Raw genomic sequence first — 25,246 nt, 5'->3', positions numbered from 1 at the left:
TAAAATCCATCTCTTATACACTTAATGATACAAATATGTTCTGGCATATTGTTACCAAAAAAAACCCCAAACAAACAAAAAATCATATAAAAAGAAACTGAAAAGCACAAAAACTTCAGTGACTTATGTCACTTGTCTCTCTTTTTTATACTTCTGTGAACTGAAATGTTGCACCTCCGACTGAATACCTGCATGTTTTGAGTAATTGTGTCCCCCCCCCAAAAAAAAACCCACAAGAGACCATGCACAATTTAATCTATCAGCCTAGACAAATCTGAATAAATTTCTGTTTCTAAACATGTACCAAGCCTTCATGTCATCAAACAGTTTTCAGCCCTAATTCTGGACAAGAAATTGTTTTGACCTGGAAAGTACCACAGTTAAAACATTCTTTAAAAAACAACTAAAAGCTATTACAGGTGCTCTTGCCAACTCATTTGATTTATCCAGGTCAAGGGAACAAAAACAAATGTTTCAGAAACACATGCAGTGTTAGGTACACAAAACAGGCAGGCAGAACAAATTCCCTTTCACAAGGCTATACCCGTATTTCTGATAACACAGTAGCCACTTTTATCTCATCTACACATTCTTCTCTTGCATTGGACCTGTTGAACTTAAAGTCAGGGCCACAATGAAAATGGTGGGCGGTCCTCTTTCACAGAAAAGAATTAAAATCTTGAAAGACGAAAAAAGAAAGAGCATGATAAGGAAGGAAAAGATATTTTGCTGTTCACAGATTTATTCAAAGCATTCGAGATATTTTTCATCAACTTCAAAGGTCTTGGCAGGGGCTGCCATCTCAATAAAGCAGGATTTACACAACCCCCTGCAATGTCTGGAAAAAAAGAAGTTCACATTACATGCAAGACCCCTATGACATTATCAAGTACGAAACAACAGTTCTTCAGCATTCCATTATTATTCTGCTATTTCAAAATGGCCCAGAAAAGAGGCACATCCCCCCCATCACCTCCCCCATTTTCATTGCGCATAGAGAAGCAAAGCCATGGAACAACTCACTTGATTTATTTGAGACTGAGCTTTTGACATCCCACACTTGACGACCTGAAACACAATGCAAATCTCACATGCAGTATACCACAGGCAATAGACAAAGACTGGATTTAAGTAACTCTTCCCTCCCCCTGAATAACAAGTATCTCCTTGTAACAAACTGGATTTAAATGGCATATCCTTTAAGCATGAGAACGATTAACCTTCCCTGTTGAGATGATCCATTTGTAAATGCTTGTTTGGGGAATAAGGAAGTCAAAATTCGGACAGACCACTTCAAACAGCTGAAACGTTTCCTAAAAGCATTTTCAAATCATACAACTTACAACCACACAAGAACGCACACAGTAACTGACTAAACACCAGGCTATAAGGAGTTTAAAATTTATTTTAAATTACATGGCTGCAAAGTTTCACTTCACAGTTCAAACAAATTTTGTCGTCAGAAATTCATATTTTGACAGAAAAAAATCATAACATTCTAGAAAACAATCAAAGATAATTGAAGTGAACCTGCCAATCATCATATAAATCCACTGGCAATCCATCTCTGTTGATTCATTTACAACATTATTTGTGTATGTCTGCACAACAAAATGAATCTTTTTTCTTCAATTTTCCTATTTCTTGATTTTTTTGCTGACGATATTTCCAAAGATTTTCTCTGCAATCTAGTTTTGCACCTCTCTGACAAATCTTGCAGCACTGGTCATGGCCTGATGAGCAGCACAAGGAATATATATGGCAAAGAGTATTCAGTCCTACTCCGCATGGACATTCACATGACTGAGAGACTTGCAGACTATAAAGATAACAAGGAATGGCAAAACACACAACAAGCAAACCCATACCATAACAACTCTCTCCTGAATTTAATTTTACAAGGCTACCATCTTTCTATCGTATATCATTCGCACTTTTCCTTTGACCAATCTTGAAATAAAGTCATCAGTAACGAAAATCTATCACAAGCCTGCTAAAAATTACTGTAAAACAACAACAGAAGAGTATCATACCGTCATTGATGAATAAAGACTTGAGCGTATAGAGGATCAGAGCCAGGGAGGTCAGGACAAGGAGGAACTTTTTATAACCTGCAGAGCAAAAAAATTAGTAGTAACCTCAGTCAGCACTAATCATAATGGCTTAAAAATCAAATTTCACAATGCTTAAAGGCCTTGTTACCACAGTTCCAGTTCACATTCGTGTACTCATCATATTCAGTACTGAAAAAAATTTCCTACTTTCAGCTCGGTACCAAGAATCTAACCAAGACATTTTATCACAGTGGGGGAGAACGGTCAAATCTATTGAGCACCAAAAGCAATTGTACACATGCACAGGCCCAGGTATACATCCACATACAACAGAAATTGTACTCTGTGAGAACACTAACGGGCAGTGCACAGACAGAAACTTACAGCAAAAGGATAGTCATCATAAATCTGAATTAATTGAACCAACAAGTTGGTCATCTTAAAACACTGAATTTGCAGAACAGGAAAATCCTTGAACCTTGGAGGTTTGTAGACATTAATTCACCCGTGAAAACTGCATCAAAAAGTGTCTCAATAGACTATCTCATACCAGCCTCTCAGCACTCGATCAAAACAGATAGTCACTCTCAACATTTGCTTCATACCAAAGATGAGGGCAATTTTTTTTCATGAGATAATTTCATTGCTTACTGGGTAGAGGATGAAACGATGATCAGCTGTTTCATATGGGTGCTAACAGAACGAGGAGAAAGGCAGACTTTCTTCTGTGGCATGGCAAACATGACTGAAATCTTACAGCCAATTAATATCAAAGCCTGGAAACAATCGTATCACTACACATGGAACAGAGTGTACGGACATGGTGTAATCTTGTGCCTTGAAGAGTAGTTCAGATGTGCAAAGTGCCTGTCCTCTTTGAGTTGCATTGTCACTAAAACTATCTTGAAATGCAAAAAATTAAAGTAATGACCAAAGTAAAATCTCATTCAAGAAAAAGTAAATAATGTAGACTTGACCCATAAATTTAAGCAATGATGAAAAAAAATCACTCTTTATTCCCAAAAGAAAAAGACATATTTCCTGTGAGAAAAAAGGGGGAAAAAAAGAAAAATACCGCCAAATTTTTTGGTGATGAGCCTCCGCATTGGTCTGATGAGTGCATACGCCATGGTCCTATCTCAGACTGTCGACAGGGTGGTCAGAACCAACCAGGAGTCAAAAAGAGACTGAGACAGCGAATCTGACTAGATCTAGATGGAAAAAGTAAAAAGAAAAGGAAACTACAATAAAACTTCTGTTAGCATGCTCATGTACTGTTGAAAAAGCACAGAGGCCTATACATGAGTGAAAATTATTTTTTGAAAGTATAAACACCAAGGACTTCTTATATGAATACCAACATACACATTCACAAATATATATTTTGCAGTTGCAATATGTATGCCGACACTAGCACTATTCTCTCACATATTTTTGTTCTCACACACCCCATTGACTAATTTAGACAGTGAAGACGGACAAATTCAAATGCATAGGTCACAGAATTACTTCTCAAACAGGTGTTACATTCAAAGCAGCAGGCTAAAAGTATGTTCTTTTAGTGCAAAATGCATTGTCTTTATTTTAACTAATGATTAATTTAAGCAACTGCAAAAGAAAGCCTTAATCTGCTATATCAGGGAATTATGGCTACAGACAAAAAATGAAGAAAATGTCAGTCTAAAAGGAAGGGAACATAGATAAACTTGTTTTATAAAACAAGGAAAGGAATTCTGAAAGTTTAAAGATGTAAAAACAATACATTTTTTAAAAGTGATTAAAATCACTGAGTTTTATTTTTTAAATCAGGTTGATTTAAATTTTTTTAAATCAACTGATTTAAATCAACCCAACCCTGGTTTTCAATTATGAAAAAAAAAAGAAAATTGAATACTGTATTATTTTACAGTGACAGGGGGGAAACAGACTTTTAAGCATGATTATATTAGTCTACTAAACCTTATATAAATATCTGTTTAATAAAACCAAGGAAAGGAATTCTGAATGTTTAAATATGTAAAAACAGAATACATTTTTTAAAGTTATTTAAATCACTGACTTTTTTTTTTTTTATCAAGTTGATTAAAATTTAAAAAATCAACTGATTTAAATCAACCCAGCTCTGATTTCAATTATGGGAAAAAAAGTAAATTGAATACTGTATTATTTTACAGTGAAGGGGGGGAAAGCAGACTTTTAACTTGAGAAGCCCATAATAGGACAAACATAGCCTTTTGCCAAATGTACCTTTGTTCACCATAGTCCCAAGCATACATAACTGGCACTTACTCAAAGCCCTCCCGCTCTTTTCTGTATACCTAAATGTATACACACTGTTTGTGTCATCAACCTCTAATAAGACTTGCCACATCATAATCACACAAAAACAAAAACACAAATTGACTTGAAAGATGAGTGCTTGGAAAAGTAAACCCCACCCATCCAACCCCATAGAGCGCTCTCTTTTTTTCCTCTCTTCTAATAGACTGCAATGTCCTTTAGATAAACCCTGTTTCCACAACTTGACTTAAAATCTTTAAAAAATCAAGTTGTTTTTATATGGGCTACAAGTATTTGACTATGCAATCATGACATGAAATGGGATTTCTCAGTCCGCGCGGGCTCCTCTCACATTTGTATAAAATGAGAAGCAGCAGTCTTGTCACATGACACGCCACCGATGGATCTATAACCAGAGGTCCCCCCCCCCCAAGAGGCTCGCACAGAGAACCATGTAAAAGGCACCTATTTTGAAGTGATGCCAACTTTAAATCTAATTTGAACAGCTTTCCAACTCACATAAATGCTATATATACAAGCCAATAAAGGTCGACTTATATGTTTAACGCTTCAGGTGACAGGGACAATAATTTAGGTTCTTTTGAAGGCATCTGAGCAGAGAAATGAATGGCAAATCTTGGTTGCCGAGAAGAAGAATAAGACATGATAAGACGATCTCAGTTTAAGATGTCGCACTCCTGGAGTACGGCTGTTGACAATGTCAGATGATTAAAGGAGGGAGAGGGGGTGTGGACAAGTGGTCCAAAATTAATAAGGAGGGGGGATTGGAATAAAGGTGGAGGGGGCACATTCAACCTCATCCCTGTGCTAGTAGGAACAAATCACAAAAATCTGAAGGATACCTCATATTCACGAGGTTCCTGAAAACAATATGAATGTTTTTCACTAATTTTGTGTTTTGACCCATGAGATTTTAGATGTTTACATAATCATAGGTCGTAGCAAGCTGGAAAATAATAAACCGAGTGTACGGAATAAAGTTGAATGAATAAACAAGTTTTCCACAGATTTCATGTAGAAAGGTAGGCTTAGATGGCATTTTGAGAGCATACTAATTCAGATGGATAGGTGTGGTAAAAAATACTGCCCTATTATCGATCCCAAGCCTAGGTCTAAGGACATGAAGGCTTGAGATTTACAGTTGTAACAACTTTTCAAGGCTATTTTCCAAATTCTACATAATATTTTTGTGGAAATATGAGTTTTTGGCCTTCTCCAGATGAGCAATCTGACTAGATCTAGAATCTAGATCTAGATCTAGAATCTAGACCTAGACAATGGGAAATGGTGTCCTTCTGAAAAGTGACGATAGACGTCCCTAGCCTAAGCCGCAAGCCTAAGATCAGTCATTAAAAAAATGAACAATAAAAAAATCAACAAATCTTAATGGTTTTCTAGATCTAGTTTATCTGAAGCAAACACAACACAAACACAGTTTGAAAAATTGTTTATTTCAACAAAACAAACTTATAGGCATGGAAACATCTCACCACCTCAGTGCTAGCCGTACTTAATGACGGCTAGACTGGCAGTCTAGCCGTACTTAAGTACGGCTAGACTCGCAGTCTAGCCGTACTTATTCTTAATATGATGGCTAGACTGACCATTTAACAAAAAATAGGCCTACTGAATTGTAAATATACTTTTTTAGTGTGCAGTACCTAAAGTATTTGTATTTGAGACGAAACCAGGTGCCTAAATGACAGTGCATGTATAATTGCCATAGACAACAAACGACGTCTCCGAGTCGCCAGTCGTGAGTTAAAAACTCTAGCCTAGAATCTCACATAATCCGTTAGGCCTACCTTTTTCAGTCTTCATGTGATTTGCAGCACAATAGGCCAAGAATAAATAAGCCAAGAATAAATAGGCCTAAATTCTTGGTCTTGACGTGTAGGGAGTAGCCTAATTCACTTGCTTGGAACGCTTAGAAATAGGAAAGATAGCAGGCTAAAATCACAGAATTTGGCTAAAATAGGCTTCCAGGCAGGGAGGAACTCATTGTTCTAAAAAAAACAATTTTAGCAAAGGCTGTCAGTTTCCGCTCGAACATTTTACGGTACCCTGAACAGAATAAGAACCCATGCAAAAATTATCTTTAAGTACACTATTTAATTGTATAAATCTACAGCCATAATATGAGAAAGAATAGACCAATGTAGGAAAATAATATGGAAATTTTAGTATTACTTTGAACTGAGTCCACCTGAGAGTGTTTTCTTTGAACTATGTATTTGAAATATCAATAATAAGCGAACATTTGAAATAGCTAACATTAATTATTTGTCAAGGAATCTTTTTGAACCAGTTCATTATATCAATACAATTATCAAAGATTCAAAGCGAGATCTCTTTACTTGACTAGCATTTTGTGCACCAACCAGGATCGAAAACAAACATTGTGAAATACGATCTCTGCCAAGCATTTTCATGAATAGCGGACAGTAATAATAACTGAAACGGATAATTGGAGACTGATTTGTAGTAGGTCTAGTGTAAACTTGTGTCCTCACCGACGTTGCCCTCACCTGAACTTGAACTGATGAACTTCCTGCCTTGTAGTTGTTTGTATGGTGTTTAGGTACTTTGGAGTCTCATCTTTCTACAGGCTAGGCACAACATTCAATTGTTTTCAAGGGCTATTTTCATCTAAGGCATAGGTTTGTTACTGATACATTTGATTTATAGATATATCAGAGTTTTACGATTGTGGTTTTGTTGACTCCTGTCCCAAAATTAGAATTTAAATATTCGAACAAGCTGCAACAAGACAGAAGACGAGCCCCTTACGCCTTACTTGGCCTGGGGCCTGGGGCAGGCAGTAGGCACTAAGTGGACTTGGGACTTGAAGTTGAAGGGGAGGGGGGATGAAAGTCAACAAGACAAGGCAACATAGATCATGTTGATTCAACCTTTGGAAGGACTTCCGTAACGAACGACCACCCATTCAAACACAATAAAGAAGAGGCCTAGATCTAGACCTAACCCTAACCCTAACCCTAACCCTAACCCTAACCCTACCCCAAGCCCTCAATTCTGCTCTATCTCATAGTGGTCGCTCATTACGGAAGTCCTCCCCAACCTTTTCTGTTAATAAATCTAGATCTAGATATAGATCTAGTTTGATCTGGATCTAGGCGTGAGTGTTAAGGCTTGAGACTGAGTATAGAATTTTTGTCATTGTTGATGTTGACTCTAATCTGCGGCCCTTTTTCGGTAGTTCCCACCCCGCAATTGTTATTCGCCGGTTTTGGCCTCAAGAGTTGGGAGGTTTCAGGGGGGCATGCCCCCCTGAATTTTACCATAATTTGATGGTTTTTTTGTTAGGTTTGAATATCTTAGCTCGCCACGCATCAAACGTATAGGAGACGATGTAGATCTAGATCTAGATGTAGAATCTAGATCTAGGCTCAAATAAGGAGGGTGGGAACTACCAAAAAAGCACCAAATCTGCTAGATATTTTGAAACGTTTATTAAACGAGAAGTGGTGATCTTATACTTTAGCACGTTAAATTCTTCAATTGATTTTATCTAGATCTAGATCCAAGCTATCATAGGCTAGAGGTCTATCAATCTATCTATCTAGATCTATCTGTCCTGCCACACACGCACATGTGTGCACGCGCAGACCACTAGCCTACGTCACGATAACTTAGACAAAATCAATTGAAGAATTTAACGTGCTAAAAGATCACCAACGAAGTGAGTAGGCCCAATGGTGATTTTGTAGTTTTATTCGTTAAAGTCCAAAGCTGAACGCGAGAGACCCTGAATTGCCAGGTAATCGTTGAGGAGTGAACTAAGCATGAGAATGGAAAATCAAAATTCAAGCAAAGAATGGCGCTTTTTCGGCAGTTCCCACCCCCGAATTATTATTCCCCGGTTTGGGCCCCAAGAGTCAAGAGTAGGGGGGTTTCAAGGCAGGGTACGCACAGGGTCGGGAAATCAGGAAAAAGTCGGGAATTTTGAGATAAGTCGGGAAAAAGTCGGGAATTTTGTGATGGGTCGGTAAGTCGGGAAAGTATAGGGCCTGTGTAATGTGCAGCTATCTAGACTGTATTGTTGATGAATCCTAAAGAGGAAACGTAATTGAACCGCTGTGGCGGAAGTGTATGTGTGACACCGAGGCTCGATCGGGAAGAATCAAGATCTGCTTTCGTTGCCGCCCAGAAATTTTCTGGTAATAGTCTGATAGATAAACATTTGTAACATGCAGGTTGTGCATTATGAACGCTGTGTCGCCTTGAAAATAAATCAATATTAAAAATGGCCGGCACTATTTCTCCGAACGTTCGGGAAAATAAAGCTGGGCACTATTTCTCCGAACACTCTGAAATCACATCCTTTCTCGCAAATTTCGGATATTATATAGATCTATAATTATAGTATAAGCTTACCAAAGATTGTTCGTATACAATATGGTTCAAGCGGTCCAAAAAATGTCCGCAGTAAATATTTATATAAAGAAATGCTACAATTCCAAACAGTTTTTCGCTACAGATATGGCGTGTTGCCTATGAAGGGTGCTGCTCTTAAATGTAATGTGTTGTGTTCACTCGTGTGCTGTCTAGATCTAGATCTAGATCTACGGAGGGTTATTGATAACGACACATAGAACTGGCATCTGCGTTTGTCACTGCTGCGACCAATGTACTCAGCCTGTATTCAGTAACAGTTCAAAGTATACAAAAATAGAAACACAGGATCCATTCACTCCAGGGCTCATGAGTCGTTCGTCTCTTTCAGTTTCCCTCATTCATTCAATTCAGGCTCAATTCCCGTGTTCTCTCCCGCCGCTCATCCCTGTCCGCATGACTTTCTTCATACCCCACCCCCTCCCTCCAGGCACACACAAAGAAAATATCATTCTTTCCTTTGCACCCTGCGAACCATGGACAATAATATAGGCAAAACACTGCCTGAGCTGCATTCCTTTCTTTCGTGAGTTGTGGACCAGGCCAGGGGGTCGGTGTCGTCGTCTTGTCTTGTAGTTGCTGTCGCCTGTGGATACACTCGCACATTCTTCCTTTCACCCGCTCTTTCACTCACACTGTCTCTCCGTCCACAGCTCAGCTCGTCATACGTTCAAAAGTTGCCCACTGGTCATGTTTAGTTAGTGTGTGTACATGATGTGCATGATGGTGGTGGGTGTTACTGAAGGTTGTCTGTAGGCGGGCTTGCCATGCAGTGTTCCTTCCCAGACCAGAGGCCAGAGGCAGAATGAAAGTTGGCGCCGAACTCTCGCAATAAATAGACAAAAAATCACGAGACCGGAAGCCGGAAACCGTTCGGAGAAATAAAGATCGGCACTATTTCTCCAAACGTTCGGAGAAATAGTCACTTCGATTAAAAATTGCCCTCTGCTGTCGCTTGTGGAAAAAAAAAAAGAAAAAGAAGTTATACAAGTGTCTTGACAGGTTCGCCCTCGTGACCGATCAATGAACCTGTGAGTACTGGCGGTCTGAGCGCTGTGAAGTATAGGACTAGGACTCCTTTATAAGATACACTCATGGAAGGGGATTGGGAGGGGGAGGGAGCTGAAGGCAATGCTAGAGGACAAAGACTGAACTTGGAAGCAAATTTTTAGCATTTTGATCACTACTTTAGAGCTCTCTGCAAAGCGCGCGTTGGTGCAGGCCTTGTGTGGAATCAGGATCCGTCATGCCTTGTTATTGAACTAAAGTGTTCGCGTTTCATTGGATGGGGTGATTGTAATTTATATATCTATTTTTTATTAGCTTTCTGTTCAAGATTGGCAGATTTTCAGTGTCACTGCATCTTGCGCCCCCCCCAGTTCTTACATATCTCACACTGAATAGGTGTACTTGAGCCATTCTAGTTATTACTCTACTTTGAGTTGCAGCAATGGTTTTCGTCTTCACGTTTATTATATGAATCAGGACACCCAGACTGGTTATTGACAGTCGATTTTCTAGTTCTAGGTCTTTTTTCAGGCTCAAAACAGGATTTATTTTTTTATATAGGGCCTATAGTTTGTTATGTTGGCTAATATGATGATGGGAAAATATAAATAAGTAAGAACAGACTGAAATACCAAAGTCTCTCAAGATCCCAGTGCCACACTGACATGTTGTTGACTGGATATAATGTACCTACATGTGTGTGTGTGTGTGTGTATTCACAAACATATACATGTATTATATTAGATATAAATGGAGCACACGCTTTCATTGTTATGTAACATGTTCCTGGAAAATGGATGAGGCCCCTCCCTTGGAAAATTAAGAAGCTGGTTTGGCAGTCACCCAGTATTATCGTCATCTATTGTTTGAAGACTATACTACAAAATGTACATTTGCATTCATTTATAGACATTTTGACTTTTTATCTTTGGTAGATTGGCTTTTTTGGGGATCATTCTTGACGCACCGCGGCCTGATTTTTCCCTCGAATTGGAGTCTTGAAAAAAATTTGGGGGTCTTGAAAAAATTTTGCAGGATTTGGTGGGGACCCTGTCAAGGGGGATTGACCTTTAAATAAAAATTGGGAGGGGGGGGGGGGTTCCCCCTGAATTTGACCATAATTTGATATTTTGCAGTTAGGTTGCATCCCTGTTCTTTGTGTTGCCTAGCCTATATGGTCATCAAGACTTCTGGCATCTTCTCTGAATGTAAACAAATGGGTCGTGGACTTTAATGTACGGAACTGCAACATCACCGGCCCTACATATCTAGATTTATTCAGACGCGAGTCCGATTAGACAAAAATTATATTCAGACTCTGAACTGACTCTAGCATGACGTCCGTTCTGACTTCCGACCCTTGTTCCTGAAGACTTGTTTATTTTATAACAAATTTTTCAATTGTAGTGATAACAATCGAGACGTGAGCTTATAAAATTTATCCTGTTACTAGATCTCCTGTCTAAACTGGCCCTCCTTTCATCATTAGCATGAACAGAACAGCCAAGTAGGCCTGGGCAGGACTTGGACTTGAGACTTGAAATTCTCGTGCCCACCAAGTAGTGTTTGAGACCAAGTATTTTTAGATTGAGCAAGTCCAAGTCTTGACTTAGCAAAATATCCCTCAATCAAAAGACAAAATTATTTAAACGCAGATTGCAAACTTTGAGTATATAGATCTAGATCTAGACTCAGTAAACCAATGTTTAAAGAAATTATGCTCAAAACTGGTGGTATTTTTCTAATAAATTTAGTGTTTTCTGTTGGTTGTTTTAATTCAAATACATCTACCACCCCTACCACTTGCTAGGACTTGCTAGGCGGATTGGTTGAGTCCATTTACTCGATAAGGGGTAGGCAGTACCACCCCTATCACTTGCTAGGATGTGATGGCCCTTAGCAGATTGGTTGAGTCCACTTCCTCAATAAGGGGTAGGCAGGCTTAGGCCCGGATATTTTAATAAGGCTTCAATGCCATCATTGCCATCCAAGGCTGCAGCAATTCCTGAGTTTATTAATACAACAGAGAACAGAACAAAAAACAAGTGAAGAAAAATTTTTTTTTTTTTTTTATATTAAAAAATCAGCCTAACAAGTATCACAAAGATGTTCCATACGTCTCAACATAGGTGGTTGGTTGGAGAACAACAAAATAATGATAACGATAAAGGGAAGTAATGCTGATGGCTTTACTATCAAAGAGACTATTCGTGTTACATGTATACTTTATTACGTCCCCTGGACTTGAAACTGGGCTTGAGACTTGCGGGTCTCAAGGTGTTAGGACTTGAGACTTGAAAGTCCTATTTTTTTCAATTCTGCCCAAGCCTACAGCCAAGTTGAGTTGACCTTGCCGGGGGCAAAGTTAATTATGTCAACCAATGGAATTGCGCGTAACAATCTCGCACTCTCTGCTTGCTGGGGGGGAATAGATGTTGAAGAAGCCATGGCTGTCGATTTTGTGTGATGTGATTTTTAAAAAAATTAATTACAGGAAAACATGTAACAAAATGAAATTAAAACATGTGGAAGGACAAACGGCGGTGGAAGTAGTAATGATGATGCTGTACGCTAGTGGTGGTGGAAAGACCCTGAGTTGTCAGTTACCATGTACTTAGAAAATACTGCCATTGGGCCATGAGAGTGCAGTCTTTTGACTTTTGACACAAAATTACACAGTCCGAGTTAAGTAGGCAAGTTTAGTTCTAATTCTGGTTATAAATACATAAAATCCCCCGACGACAGTTATATTATTATGTAACCTCTTTATCCTCACAGAACTCACTTAGAAGCCGAGTCCGAATAAATAAAACATTTTTTTAAACCTGAGCTCGAAACAAATATTCGGACTCGAGTCCGAATAGAGATTAAACATCTAATCGGACTCGAGTTCGAATATAGCTGGCCTTTATTTAAACAGTATCTGCCTGCTGAAGACTGCTGCCATTACTACAACTACATCACTGTTGCATACTGTTTGTTTACACAGCTGTGACAGCCACAGCAACTTCTGTTGACACAGTCCACCCAGGACATGCAGTAGGCTAGTGCGGGAGTTTACCATCATCAAACTTATTAGTGTTATTGTTACCAGAAATACAGATTTTAAATGGTAGCTTTTAGCACAGGACTAAAGTAACTAGGAATGAGGCGTATCCCTATCTTCAGTAACCATGATTCAGCACAGAACCACTTTCCATGCACATGTTTTCTTTCATTTGTTTTAAATAATCTGAAGTCTCAAGCTGACAAGTTTTTGCTTGAGGTTTACTCTGTATGATTATCTTGTTCATTTGTTTGTTTTTGTATAACTATGATTTTTTATTGTGAAGTGTATGCAGATTCTGAATATGATTGACGAGAAAGCTGCTGACAGTGAATTTGTCCTTCCACTCGCAAAATGTAATTTTATTGATTATTTTGGTTGAACCTGCCTCACCAGTCACCTCTCCATAGCGGTCTCCTGTAGTAAAAGCTGTTTTGCATCACCTCTAATGTTTTTCACTATATTTTAAACCTGTTCATAGCATTCTTTGTCCAACATGGCCGCAGTGAGTCATTTTAGCTACAAGAAGTCGGCCTCAAAACTTGCTCATGATTGTCTAGTACTACAAAATTTTCCACCAGCTTGTCCTTAGACTGAGTGTGTACATTCAATCAATGTAAAGAAGAAACTTGGCTTATCCCCTAATCACCTGACTAGGCACTATGCATAATAAAAAATAAAACAGGGCTGTTACCCAATGACATGCAAGTGTCCAATGACCTGACCCTATGCATTACTGTTGGTAGTTTTCCACATATTTATATTTTCATTTGTAATAATCATGCCTGTAATTTAGACCCAGTTGTAATGGGTGGATCAGAATGTGGGTGGGGCTTAGATGAGGGAAAATTGAGTTCAAAGGTAAGATTTCCTCAGTTAAGAGGAAAGACTAGATATATGACTGAGTGTGTATGTTTGTGTATGTGTACATGTTGACTATATATATAGAGATAAATATTATATATTATTATATATGTGTGTGTATGTGGCATGTTGTCGCTGAAGGCAAGACGGATTTGTTACAAGGATCCAATGAGTCTGGGTCTGGGGCATGGAGTTTAGAACTAATGGAGCCTCCTCTCTCTCTTCGCGGCGCCACGAGTAGTACGCCGCGGTGGGGATCAAATATGGCCGCCGAGTGTGGGCTAAATCACGAACTGTGGCGTTTCTTTTTATAGAATCTTATCGCGCTGGGTCACGTTGTGGGGGTGGGCGGGGTGGGGGAATGCACGCAAGGAAGAGGGGATGGGGCTGAGATGAAAGAGGAGAGGCGGGCCTTGGGAAGGGACGAAGGAGAATGGGAAAAATTAAATAAGAGAGAGAGTGAGAGAGACAGACAGACAGACAGACAGACAAACAGAGAGAGAGAGAGATTGTGATCAACTGATGGGCTGACGGATAATGACAGGGAGAAAAAAAATAATAAATTCTGTGTGTGATATGAACTGTTCAATTCTTTAAGAGTTTTATGTTATAATCTAGTTTAAAAATCAAAAAGGTGTGTAACATAAGAAAACCTGTCCGAGTAACATAAAATTATCAAACATACCGAATTATAAAGATAATCTTTCAAGATGCTAAAATATTTAATTATAAGAAATGGATAAAAATATATTTTTAAACTGAATTTAAGATATGACTGCATGATTCTAGGCGTGTGCCATAACTAACTTTATGTGTAAGGAATAGCGAACACAAAAGAGGGTCGATGCCAGCTTTATCTGATTGCTAACAGTATGTCTTGGTCTATAAATAATAATATTATTGATTACAATAATTTTGTTTTCTGGTTTTCACAAAGTGGAGTGCACAATGATTTCAAATATTTAAAAAAGAGATAACAGCACCTTTGGAGGTGTGATCGCATGCATGAGCGTGGATGACCTTTGAAGGGTTGTTGGTTTTTTTGGTTCAGTAAAGTATGATATGGAGAGCAGCGTTTTTAGTCCCTTATTTACTCTCCAGAGGGAGATAATTTATCTTAGTGATGACTCTTGTGTAGTAAAATTTGTTGTTGCTTTGTTTGGTTTATTTTTTAACAGCAGAATCTTAAGTGAACCGGAATTATTGATTGTGGGATCTTAGGTGAAGACTACAACAATGGAATTAAACCGAGTATAGTTCTATCTAACAAGACTCAAACTCTTATCCACCCCACCCTACCCTCTCCCCTCATCTGATATGGTTTGGTGTTTCTTTAACATAGACAATATTCATCTTTATTGTTTTTGAGTATTGATTTCATATTCTAATGGAGCCTCCATATTAGACAACAGTAGCGTCTAATTTGTACACACAATGGAAAGCAATATATTTAATTAAAATGTATAATATGTATATACATACACACATGCACATATTAATAATTATATATATACACATAATAATTATATATATATATATATAGGAATAAGAATACTTTTTAAAAATTGAGTATCTCGGTCTTTCTGCTGGGGTGTTGTATCCCTTTCAGCCTGGGTTGGCCTTGGCAGGTAGCGCCGGAGCCAGCCTCTTATGAATGTTAATGATTTAAATTGTGTTGCTGGGGGCATAAAAACTACTTTCATTCAATTTTTTAAAAAGGAAAACAACTTAACTGTGAAAACTTCAGTCCACTGCGGCATCATATCGGTTCTTACACTTAAATACAACACAGGTGCAAGGCATTTTTACTAATTGACTTGCCTAATCTCAAGGACCTCGGAATAAAACCTTCTTTCTTATCTCGATTTCAGTGCGTGAGCCGAGCATTCGCGCAGCGCAGGTAGACCACAGTTCCGCCGCGAGAGAGGGCTCCTATCAGGCGTGCAGTGCCGCCCACAGAACATCCTCCATTACTTTTAATCTCCTTGGTCTGGGGGAAAAGTGTGTCTTGAACTTTCACCCCATAGTCAGGGCTTGCAGAGCACAAAGATCCTCCACTACAGTTTTCGTGAGTTCTTTTACAAAGTTTGCTTACCTTTTAACAAGAAGAGTTTCTTATAGAAAGGACCATAGGACCAGGCTCATGTTTTACTGAGCCCTAAAGACATTTGATTGGCTGTTAAGTAACTATCATATGATAGTAAACGATGAGGACAATGATTGGATGTGTTCACTGCACGCAACTAGAGGTCTAAGATTTTTAAAGTAGGCTTAACAGTTTCAGCTGATTATTCAATTAATTAAGAAATATTCATTCACGTGCATAGGGAAAGGGGGGGGGGGGGCCCTTAAGCCTTTCAGTATTCTCCACCACTGTCTAGACTCAGTACATAGAGGCTACTAGTCTATAACGCTCACTCTTTTCAGTGATCTTGAGTGACTGTTATGGACAGGTTTGACTGTATTTTCTTTTTGACTATGTGTGGAAACATGAATTGTGTTTTTTAAACTTAGGCTGCTTGAAAATGTTTGTCCTATCAGATTACTAACAGTAAATAGTTGATGCGAATTTTCTATTTTCCTTTCTTGCTAATTAAATTATAAATAGTTTATTCAAGGATAGGCCTAGGTAAACATAAAACTAGTTCCAACTTCCATGTCAGCTCTTGGGATGATCTGCTACTCTCTGAGCTTAATGTCTGATTTTCAATAAGTGTCCACCCTTTAAATATTCTTCAAGTCTGGTGATCTCACACATATTGTGATTGATTGTGTAGATTTTCTTTACATTTTCAACTGTTGATTTGTGTTGTACCCAGTTTGTCTTTAGGCTTAACAATACGAACTTGTTTTTCACTGAGATAGATGTGAATTTGGGGGCTCTCGTGGCCTAGAGGTTAAGATGTTGGCCTCTCATTCAAAGGTCCCGGGTTCGAATCCGGGTAGCGACCGAAAAATTTTCTTCTCTAAAATTGTCTCCTTTCACTTCCTTTCCTGCTCTCTAGCAATGTTCTGTTGTCTGCTTTCATTTCCACTTTCTGCCCCCACCCCCTCACCTTTGCCCCCTCCTCTGGGCTTCTGACTCTTTCTGCAGCCTTTCTACTGCTACTCCTTGGCTCCTCCTAACTGCTGTCTTTCTGCCACACCCCTGATCTTCTGGTAGGAAAGATCTACACCTAGCCTTCTCGGACAAGGGCAAAAAATCTCGGAGGGCCCGTGTGCAAGTTGCGCACGTTAAAGATCCCTTGGTGGTCTAAAATCGATAAGAGAAGGCTTCGGGCAAAATTCAAAATTTCCTACCAACTGAAAATATTAGGTGTGTCCCGGGCGCTCATATGACCTTATGCGGTTGCGAGCACCGTAAAACACTTTACAAATACAATAGATGTGAATTTTGTTTATGACCTGAGACTCCTAACACAGCGGTATTCAATGTCGTTCTTAGATTAAGGCCTATTCTAGTATTTTTATAGATTATTATGGTTGGTGTCAGAAATGGGTTGAGGGTGAGAAAAGAAATCAAACTGCTACTTTAGGGTGGAAGTTAATTTTGTCGAAACCAAGAGGTAGGAATTTTATTATTCAGTGCCTTAAAAAAAAAGCTCCAAAAACCACACACATTGTGGAAAGAAAGCAAGATTCTAAATTAAAGCAAAAAAAAGTCTGAATGAGACCAGATTGGATCCAAAGATAACTGGTTTACTTTACTTTTACAAATTTGATAGATCTAATGAAGGAGGAAATTGTTGGGAGTAAGGATGAAGCCTCATTCGGGTTGGTGTTTGTTTTTAAGATGTTTGTGTGAAATATGATCTTTAAATATTATTTTGTCTTTTTTTTTCAGCCAATGGATGATTTAAGCATCAGCAGTAATAGTTGCGGTGGTGGGGGTGGCTGCGGAGACTCCATCAAGGACACAAAATGTCGGCTCAGTAGTGGGGAACACACGGCACTGCTTATTGCTAATATTGAGCGCATGCGCGCGGACACGAGCTACTCTGACCTTGTCATTGCCATTGATGACCTAAAGTTCCCATGTCACAAAGTAAGTAAGATAAGTTTTTCTCTATAGCACTTTAGTTTACTTGTTTACCACTGCTAAAACTGCTCGCAGTTGGTTGGATTGTGTCACAGGTAAATCCTATTTCTTCACGTCCCTTTTTTATGTCAGTCTCTTTTTGCTTTTAACCATCACTAAATGGCCCTTATTATATCAGTGGGCTTCTCTCTACCTTGAACTAATAATGCTGAAAGCTTTTCATGTTTACTGCCTTGATCCTCACAGGAATGTCAGAAAACACACTGCCTCAGGCCATGATACACTGTTCCCTGTCGTTTTCTTGCACATATCAAAACATTTGACAAACCCATACCCTGATGCATCTTGAGTGTGAACAAAGTGCAAAGTTAAAATGTTGACAGCAGTAGCCAGAAAATACATCATGTTGCAATGCCATAAAGAGGATTTGTGTTAATGTTAATGGGAAGTTGTGTCTATTATTAAATACTTCACATGGAACAGGTATGCTTTTGTTGCTTCTCATTTGTGCATAATTTATCTTTCACCAAATGCTCTGTTTGTTATAACCTGAAATGGCTGGTGCCAAATACCAAATTAGACTTTTTCAGCACCATTTTTGTTTGTACGCATACAGAGTACAGAGCTTGTGTGTGGTCAGCACTAATATTTACCCATGTGTATGCTTGATTTCCCCAGGTGATTTTAGCTGCTGGGTCTCCGTATTTCAAGTCTATGTTTGCCTCAGGCATGGAGGAGAGCCGCAAGCGAGAGATTGAATTGAAACAGATTGATCCATTGGTGTTTGGACAAGTCATACAGTTTATCTACACAGGAAATGTGGAGATCTCTTCCACGACAGTGCAGGATCTGTTCACCCAAGCACAGTTGTTTCAGGTTGATCAATCAAAAAGTCATTTACCTGAAATTAACTCACTCACTGCCAGGCATTTCTCGGCAGGGTAACTGAGGAATGCCAGGCTTTCGGGACCATTTTCAAAACCTCACTGTGAGCTTATTATTTTGTGTACAGCATTGAACTTCTCTACAAACAATGACGTTGAAACATACTCAACAAATCAAAAAGAATTTTTGTAATACCTTTATCGTGTGAAATTTTATGAGTTTGTGAATATGTGGCAAAATCGAGAAAAAAACACTTTTACATAATATTTAGGTGTTCGGTACGTTCAGTCGATATGCATGCCTTTATATCTTTGTCTCTGCAAGAAATAGATGTTGTATCAACTGACAAAGGTTGAAGAGTCACTATGAAAAGATATCTGACAATTCAAGTCATCAGTCCACCCATCCTGAGCATCAACATCAGGGTGTGTGGTTGCAGGACGGGGCATGGCCACTGGGAAGGAGTGCCACTATTTGAAGTTTGTTGTGTAGACCTAGGAGGGTCTTATGTCAGCTGTATTCCTATCATTTGGGGTCTAAATTTACGTTGTGTGATCTTTGACGTTTGCGTGACGACCGGGACCTGGAAGCATCGGATCATTGGTCTGAGCATGGGGAACGCCCAATTCTAGATCTAGGCCTAGATCTAGCACAATTTTCATCTTCACTTGTGTCCGTACCTCTCCTATTTCCTTTCCTATACTCATTATCAACTCTGTATGATGGTTCATCATTACTATCATCTGCAAAAAGATCTAAATCTGACCCTTTATTGACGAATGGGTCCATCAATTCACTTGTTCCGACCTCATTGAGACGCCGTCGCCATCGTAACTGAGCGTTAGTAGTTTTTAGTTCGATTCGGTTGAGTTCGAAAAAATCTGATTTTTAAGTAACTTATTCAAGGGAAGTTACTGCAACAATGCGGAATCGAAACTAAACTGGCTTATGTCGCCTACTTCCGACTGCCAAGCCCGAAACACGTCACGGAATGTTTGAAAAATAGTAGTAAAAACACACCCGACGTGTTTCGGGTTTGGCAGGCAGTGGTCTACGTGGATCACCAGACAGGGTTCGGACATGGCAGTGAGTGAGTTACAGGATTAAAGTAGGCTATGTAAGAAATGTTAAGGATTTCCTGTCATGGGATTTTTCCACACATAAATCCAGTAAAATGGGATAACTTTTGTTTCAAATACATATAGCTGTTTTTGTAGTATCGTTCTTTCTTCATATTGATCCTGTCCACTGTTTGGGCGCAGGGGAGGTCGATGGGTATCTTTGGCTTGGTTCTGCTTCTTTTTTATCATCTGTTATAACTGTCCATTGTACTGCTTTTGACACGCTTTATATGATCAGTATTGTGTTGATGCATCTCCTTTGCTCAACTTATGAATCTTGTTTTATACAGATCTGTTTCATTGGGCATTTATGACCCACCATTCGTGTATATAGTGATCTAAAACCTTGAAACTATCTCTCATTCCAGATCAACCCACTGGTTGAGTTATGTGTTCAGTACCTGGAGAAGTCAATGAGTGAAACCACATGCCTGGCAGCCATGATGTTGGCCGACTCACACGGGCACGCTCCCATGTACCAGTTTGCCCTATGCTTTGCCTGTGAGCACTTCCATACGGTCATGTCTGACGAAGATTTCCTCAAGTTGTCTCCCGAGTGCATAGTGGATCTGTTGAAGGATCGTAGACTCAAGTGCTGTTCAGAAGAGGAGGTATGAATCAGGATCATGTTCAATAGACTCATTCATGCTCTATAATTGATGTTTGAATTATAAGATGACACTGTGCAGGGCGTGAATTCCATTGTCTGAGAATTTCTGTGAGTAACCCTACAGAACTTATTTTCTGATTAATTTCATGATAGCCTGATATAAAGTTTGATCAAGAAGGGTCCATTTTGTTGTGGAAAAAATAACTGCTTATTGTTTTCACAGATATTATAGGAAATTTAAAACAAGCTTCCTAGTCTCAGAAAGTTAAATCTTGTTAAATGTACTGCCCTTTGTTGCAAAGTTTTTAGCCAAATTAAGAATTTATAGTACTGTCTACTTAATTGTCTCTCCCATGTTAGTTTATTTAATATGTACACTGTCAAATCATGAAACAGGACCAGATTTACTGAACCTACAGAGAGGGATACTGAAATTAACTCACTTACTACTGGGCCCTTTCACCAGTCACAAGCGTTGAAGACTGGCGTTTTTGGGAGTATTTCAATAAATCACCACAACTCTCAAAATTACCCTATTGTAACTATTTTTTGACACAGTAAAGTAACGTTCAAGCTTAATCTAATACAATAAACTAAAGTTGTCTAAGTCTAACACTTTAATTTGTATGATTTTTTAAAAATTGGCATGAATTTGATTTTCCGAAAAATTTCCAGAGACGTGACAGGTAGAATGAAATTCATAACAACAACAAAAATAAAAGTTCAAAGTGTTCTGTTTTGATTTGTATGAAAGTGTGAGTGTTTGGTGAAAATATAAAAGCTGGTCTGTGCGTTGATTCAGAGCCATGCACTGAATTACATGAGACAGATGTACGGCACGACATTGTGATTTCGTTGCACGAACAACAACACCAGTGCTAGTGCTAGATCTAGCCCTAGAACTACGACTCGGGCCGTGTTTGGGTACACATCCAGGATCCTTACTATCAGACACATCATATTCTGAGACACAAGAACTAGTAAAAATGTACAGAAGTATCAAAAACGGCGAAATTATGTGATTCTTGTTCATGCGGCTTCTTCTACCGTTACTACGACGCGACTGTCGGATTACTATCAGCTGTATAGAAAAAACAAAGCGCGAGTTCTGGTCAGTTCAACCCCAGTTGGGTCACTGTCCTTTACCTTCAATAACTTAAAAACTACGGGCCCCAGAGATACGAAACGAAGTCTAAGTAGATCAGGCTTGGCCAAACAAGGGTACGAGGCGGGTCTCACGATTCGTGCGTGATTTGTACAGCGAAAAAAAAATTGTACGTAGGGTTTGTGGGAGCCGTCGCGAGCGCCGCAACTTGTGTGACCCGTCTGAAGTGAGGAATGCAGAGGAAAGATTTTTTAGACGATCGAGTTTTTTCAGACGATCGAGTTTTTTCCTTGTGATGTGTTTCACTCACACCTACATGAATGTTTCTCCTTTCATCAGGTGTATGAGGCAGCTGTACGGTGGCTGGACAGCGATATCGATCAACGTAAGAGCTACCGGTACCAGATTCTATCTTGCATCAAATTCGCGCACATCTCGCAGAGCTACCTCATGGACGAGGTGATCAAGGCAGGCCACCTGTCTGAACACCAACGTGGCAAGGAGCTACTGGATGAGGCAGTTCTCTATCACACTGTGCCCTCGCGGCGACACATGCTGCCTTCTTACCAGGTCTTTCAAATGAACCATCTTTGACTGATATTTTGTCTGCTTTAATATTTTATCGGAGTGTATTTTTTTGTCAAAGATTAGATCTATATAAAGTCTTCTTGACTCTACATACTTGCCGCTTTGTGAATTTGAGTAGTGTATAGGCTTCTGTCAGTGTTTTTGGAGCCATTTGTAACTCTGTTTCCACCCAGTGGAAATAATGAACTGCAAAGGAAATGCTCATTATCTCTTCTTTTTTTTTTAAGTGCAACCATTTTATAAGATTGTGTGATGATAATGACAAGGAAAGGTTTTTCAAACTACCCTGATGATAGAATGAGGTCTGAATAGTTGGTGATGTACAGAGTATCGTTGGTCTTAAGTCTGCAGAATGGTTTTCTTAGAATGACCATAGACCTGGATGCTGACACATTTTACGCGTAAGGGAACAGGGGAAAAAAAGTTTTAAAACTCAAACAGGTTTTGCTCCAGATGCCAACCTTCCCCAATTTGATTTAAGCTATATACCTACCAGTCTATGCAACAATATTCCTTGGTCATTAAGTCATACATCATGCAACAAAAACCCCCCCTCAAAAACACACTTCTTTTTTATTTTGACTACGCATAGAAAAATTCTTTTGAAACTTTTTGAAAAGTGGATAAGAAGATAAAATATCTTAATAATATCTTGATTTTCTCATATATGTTTGGTTCTACCTTTTGCAGGTGACCCCTCGTTATTCCTTCCCCTACTATGAGTGTGCTATCCTGCTGGGAGGTCGACTTCTTGATGGACTGAGCAACGACGTGGAGTGCTATCGATCAGATGTTCAAGAATTCTCACAGCTGAGAACTCTGCCCTTCAAAAAACGCAATGAATTTGCTGCTTGTGTGGTTGGGGATGAGATTTATGTGTCTGGAGGTCTTCGCAGCATCGAGTTCTGGAAATATGATCCTACATTTGATACATGGTTGCGCGGTGCAAACATGCTTGTAGCAAGGCGACGTCATGCTATGGCTGCAGTGGATCATGCAATTTATGTTCTTGGTGGTTTTGATGAGGATATGGTTCTGGAGTCGATCGAAAAGTGGGAGAAAAAGTCAAATAAATGGGAAGAAACTGGTCAGTTATCTGTGGCTGTGGAAAACATGGGCTTCGTGGCATATGGTAAACACATTTATCTGTTCGGTGGCAAGAACAGCGAGGAGGTGGTGACGAATATTGTTCAGTGTTTTGACACAACGACTATGGTCTGCTGCATCCTGCAGAAATCTCTCCCTGCCCATGATATGTGCCTTAGTGCTTGCGTTCTTGATAGCGCCATCTACGTGGTTGGCCTTGAGGGATTTTTCCGCTATGTACCGCACCAGTCAGAGTGGGAACTGTTGACAGATATGAATCTACCCAGGGATTTTGTCAGTTTGGCTGTCTTGGACCAGAAACTGTTTGCCTTTGGGGGCAGGAGACGTGGGGCAAAGGACAATCTATACTCTGACGCTATTGAAGTGTATGATCCGCAACAAGAGAAGTGGGAAACGGTGGGCACAATCCCAGTACGTATGTATTCATATGGATGTGTACGCATTCTCCTCAGTCAATCCAGAAAGGGACAGTCAAGTATGTAAGATAAGTTTGAGTGCTTTGATTTGGGTAGTACAGTCAAACCTGCCCTGACGGCCACCTGTACAAACGGTCACTTTCCATTTCCCCCCTTGCGTTTTTTCGATATAAAGGGGCACCTGTCCAACGTGGCCACGGCCACCATATTTTAACACACAACCCCTATCACACTAAGCAATAACACCTGTCTTAGACGGCCACCTTAATGACTCCATTACGCTTTGTCATAAATTGTGCACTGGCCCCTGGCGTTGTGGCTGAGCCGTCATAATCCAATCCCTTGTCGTTGTTGTTAGGTAGTCCCTCCAACTGATCATGTTGCATAGGCCCCTCCCACTGTTGACCAATAGGTACCAATTTTCAGCTGCTGGTGAGGTAAGCGTGTGATCCCTCATAACCCATAAGCCCCGCCAAGAACTCGTACGCAAATCGTACGTGAGATGAGTGGTCACTGTTTACCCAGTCTGTAACAAATTTTCCGAGTGGTGGCGACCCATTTGTTTGTTTTAACAAGGAACTCGATCTTCCTCGTCTGATACATTTCGTTTTATTATTTTATTGTCACTCTTGCGCAAAATCGGCAACAAGATAAAAATAACAAACAAAATACAAACCAACAACAACAAAAACAAGAACAATGCGGCTACTTTCGATTGGGACTTCAGATGGGAATGGTTTGTTTTCTTCATCTTGATCAGTCCTGTCTAAGACGGCCACCTGTCTAATACGGCCACTTTTCTCCTTAACAATGGCTGGCCATCTTACACAGGTTTGACTGTACTCTATGTGAAAATGGAAAATGTTTTAGGAAAGGTTAAAAAAAACATTAATTGAGGTGTAAAAGGACAAAGGAGATTAGGTTCCTTAAATTCCTCTTACCATAATATTGGCTGGGCATGTCTTTCTGACATGTATGCGAAGTATAGAAAGATAAGCTCTGAAGGGTTTTCGGTATAGACCTTAAAGTGGTAGATATATTGCAGAGTATTTTTCAAGGACATTTTCTACTTGTTATGGTTAAGAAAAGACTCTGATACCTTCGTTCACAGTGCTTGGAAAATAGGAGGGGGTGACACTCATTGACATTGCCTTTGTAACCTAGTATTGGGATTTTTAAAGTATTTTCTCTTCCTTGAGTGTTTTGGATGTTAAAAATGTGATGAAGTGATTGTAATTGAGTCCATTACTTCGTTCGGGAATTCATTTGTATCTGTGTATGAAAGGAAGAGTGTATGTGTTTACTTGCATTATGTGCAAATGTTCTGCTACAGTAAACAGTTATTTAAGAGCTTCTGTGCTATTACTATAACTGCTATACCTTCAGTCTTCATCATCATTGCTCCTTGTGTAGCAGATTCTTTTTTTAACTTTTTATACATCATTTCATTTTGTTTCTTCCCTTTTATGTGTGTTGGGACAGGCTGAATGTGTGAGTAGATGAGAACTGTTTGTTCATGCTCATTAATGTTTAGTTTTTAACCTGTTTTGACAAAATGTAAGTAATAATAAGGTGATCAGAAAAAAATTGTCAGTTTGTTTATATTTGTGATCAGTAACAACACTGCTCGTGTTTTCAAATGGAATCTTTTAGCAGACCCTTTTCATCAGTTTTAGGATTATGCTT

General features: G+C 39.3%; 2 protein-coding genes across 3 annotated transcripts in view; one reads left to right on the top strand and one right to left on the bottom strand.

Annotated features, from left to right (window-relative positions):
• Nucleotides 1–6,321, bottom strand: part of LOC101852263 (protein O-linked-mannose beta-1,2-N-acetylglucosaminyltransferase 1) — a 56,646-nt gene extending 50,325 nt beyond the window's left edge. The window contains exons 1-4 of the mRNA XM_035971884.1: nt 6,161–6,321; nt 3,130–3,265; nt 2,034–2,111; nt 1,024–1,068 (exon numbers count right to left, since the gene is read on the bottom strand). Of these exons, the coding sequence (XP_035827777.1) occupies nt 1,024–1,068; nt 2,034–2,111; nt 3,130–3,184 (178 nt within the window). The 5' untranslated portion in view covers nt 3,185–3,265; nt 6,161–6,321. The remainder of the gene's footprint in view (nt 1–1,023; nt 1,069–2,033; nt 2,112–3,129; nt 3,266–6,160) is intronic.
• Nucleotides 6,322–6,862: 541 nt separating this feature from the next.
• LOC101851890 (kelch-like protein 24) lies at nt 6,863–23,727 on the top strand. Of its 2 annotated transcripts, XM_035971885.1 has the most exons (7): nt 6,863–7,015; nt 15,561–15,757; nt 17,534–17,734; nt 18,407–18,604; nt 20,103–20,345; nt 21,789–22,019; nt 22,728–23,727. In XM_035971885.1, the coding sequence occupies exons 3-7, from the start codon at nt 17,537–17,539 to the stop codon at nt 23,625–23,627; spliced, it is 1,770 nt and encodes a 589-aa protein (XP_035827778.1). In that variant the 5' UTR covers nt 6,863–7,015; nt 15,561–15,757; nt 17,534–17,536; the 3' UTR covers nt 23,628–23,727. The 2 variants fall into 2 exon arrangements, with proteins under 2 accessions (XP_035827778.1, XP_005106423.1); XM_005106366.3 differs by lacking the exon at nt 15,561–15,757.
• Nucleotides 23,728–25,246: the final 1,519 nt, after the last annotated feature.

Source organism: Aplysia californica, unplaced genomic scaffold (assembly GCF_000002075.1).
Source record: "Aplysia californica isolate F4 #8 unplaced genomic scaffold, AplCal3.0 scaffold00529, whole genome shotgun sequence".
NCBI lineage: Eukaryota > Metazoa > Mollusca > Gastropoda > Aplysiida > Aplysiidae > Aplysia > Aplysia californica.
The sequence above is the reverse complement of the archived record's forward strand: the minus strand, read 5'-3'. Positions and strand labels throughout refer to the sequence as shown.

Coding starts and splice junctions, on each gene's coding strand:
- LOC101851890 (XM_005106366.3), top strand. CDS start 17,537: ATGGATGATTTAAGCATCAGCAGTAATAGTTGCGGTGGTGGGGGTGGC. Junction 17,735..18,406: donor TAAAGTTCCCATGTCACAAA/GTAAGTAAGATA, acceptor TGATTTCCCCAG/GTGATTTTAGCTGCTGGGTC. Junction 18,605..20,102: donor CCCAAGCACAGTTGTTTCAG/GTTGATCAATCA, acceptor CTCTCATTCCAG/ATCAACCCACTGGTTGAGTT.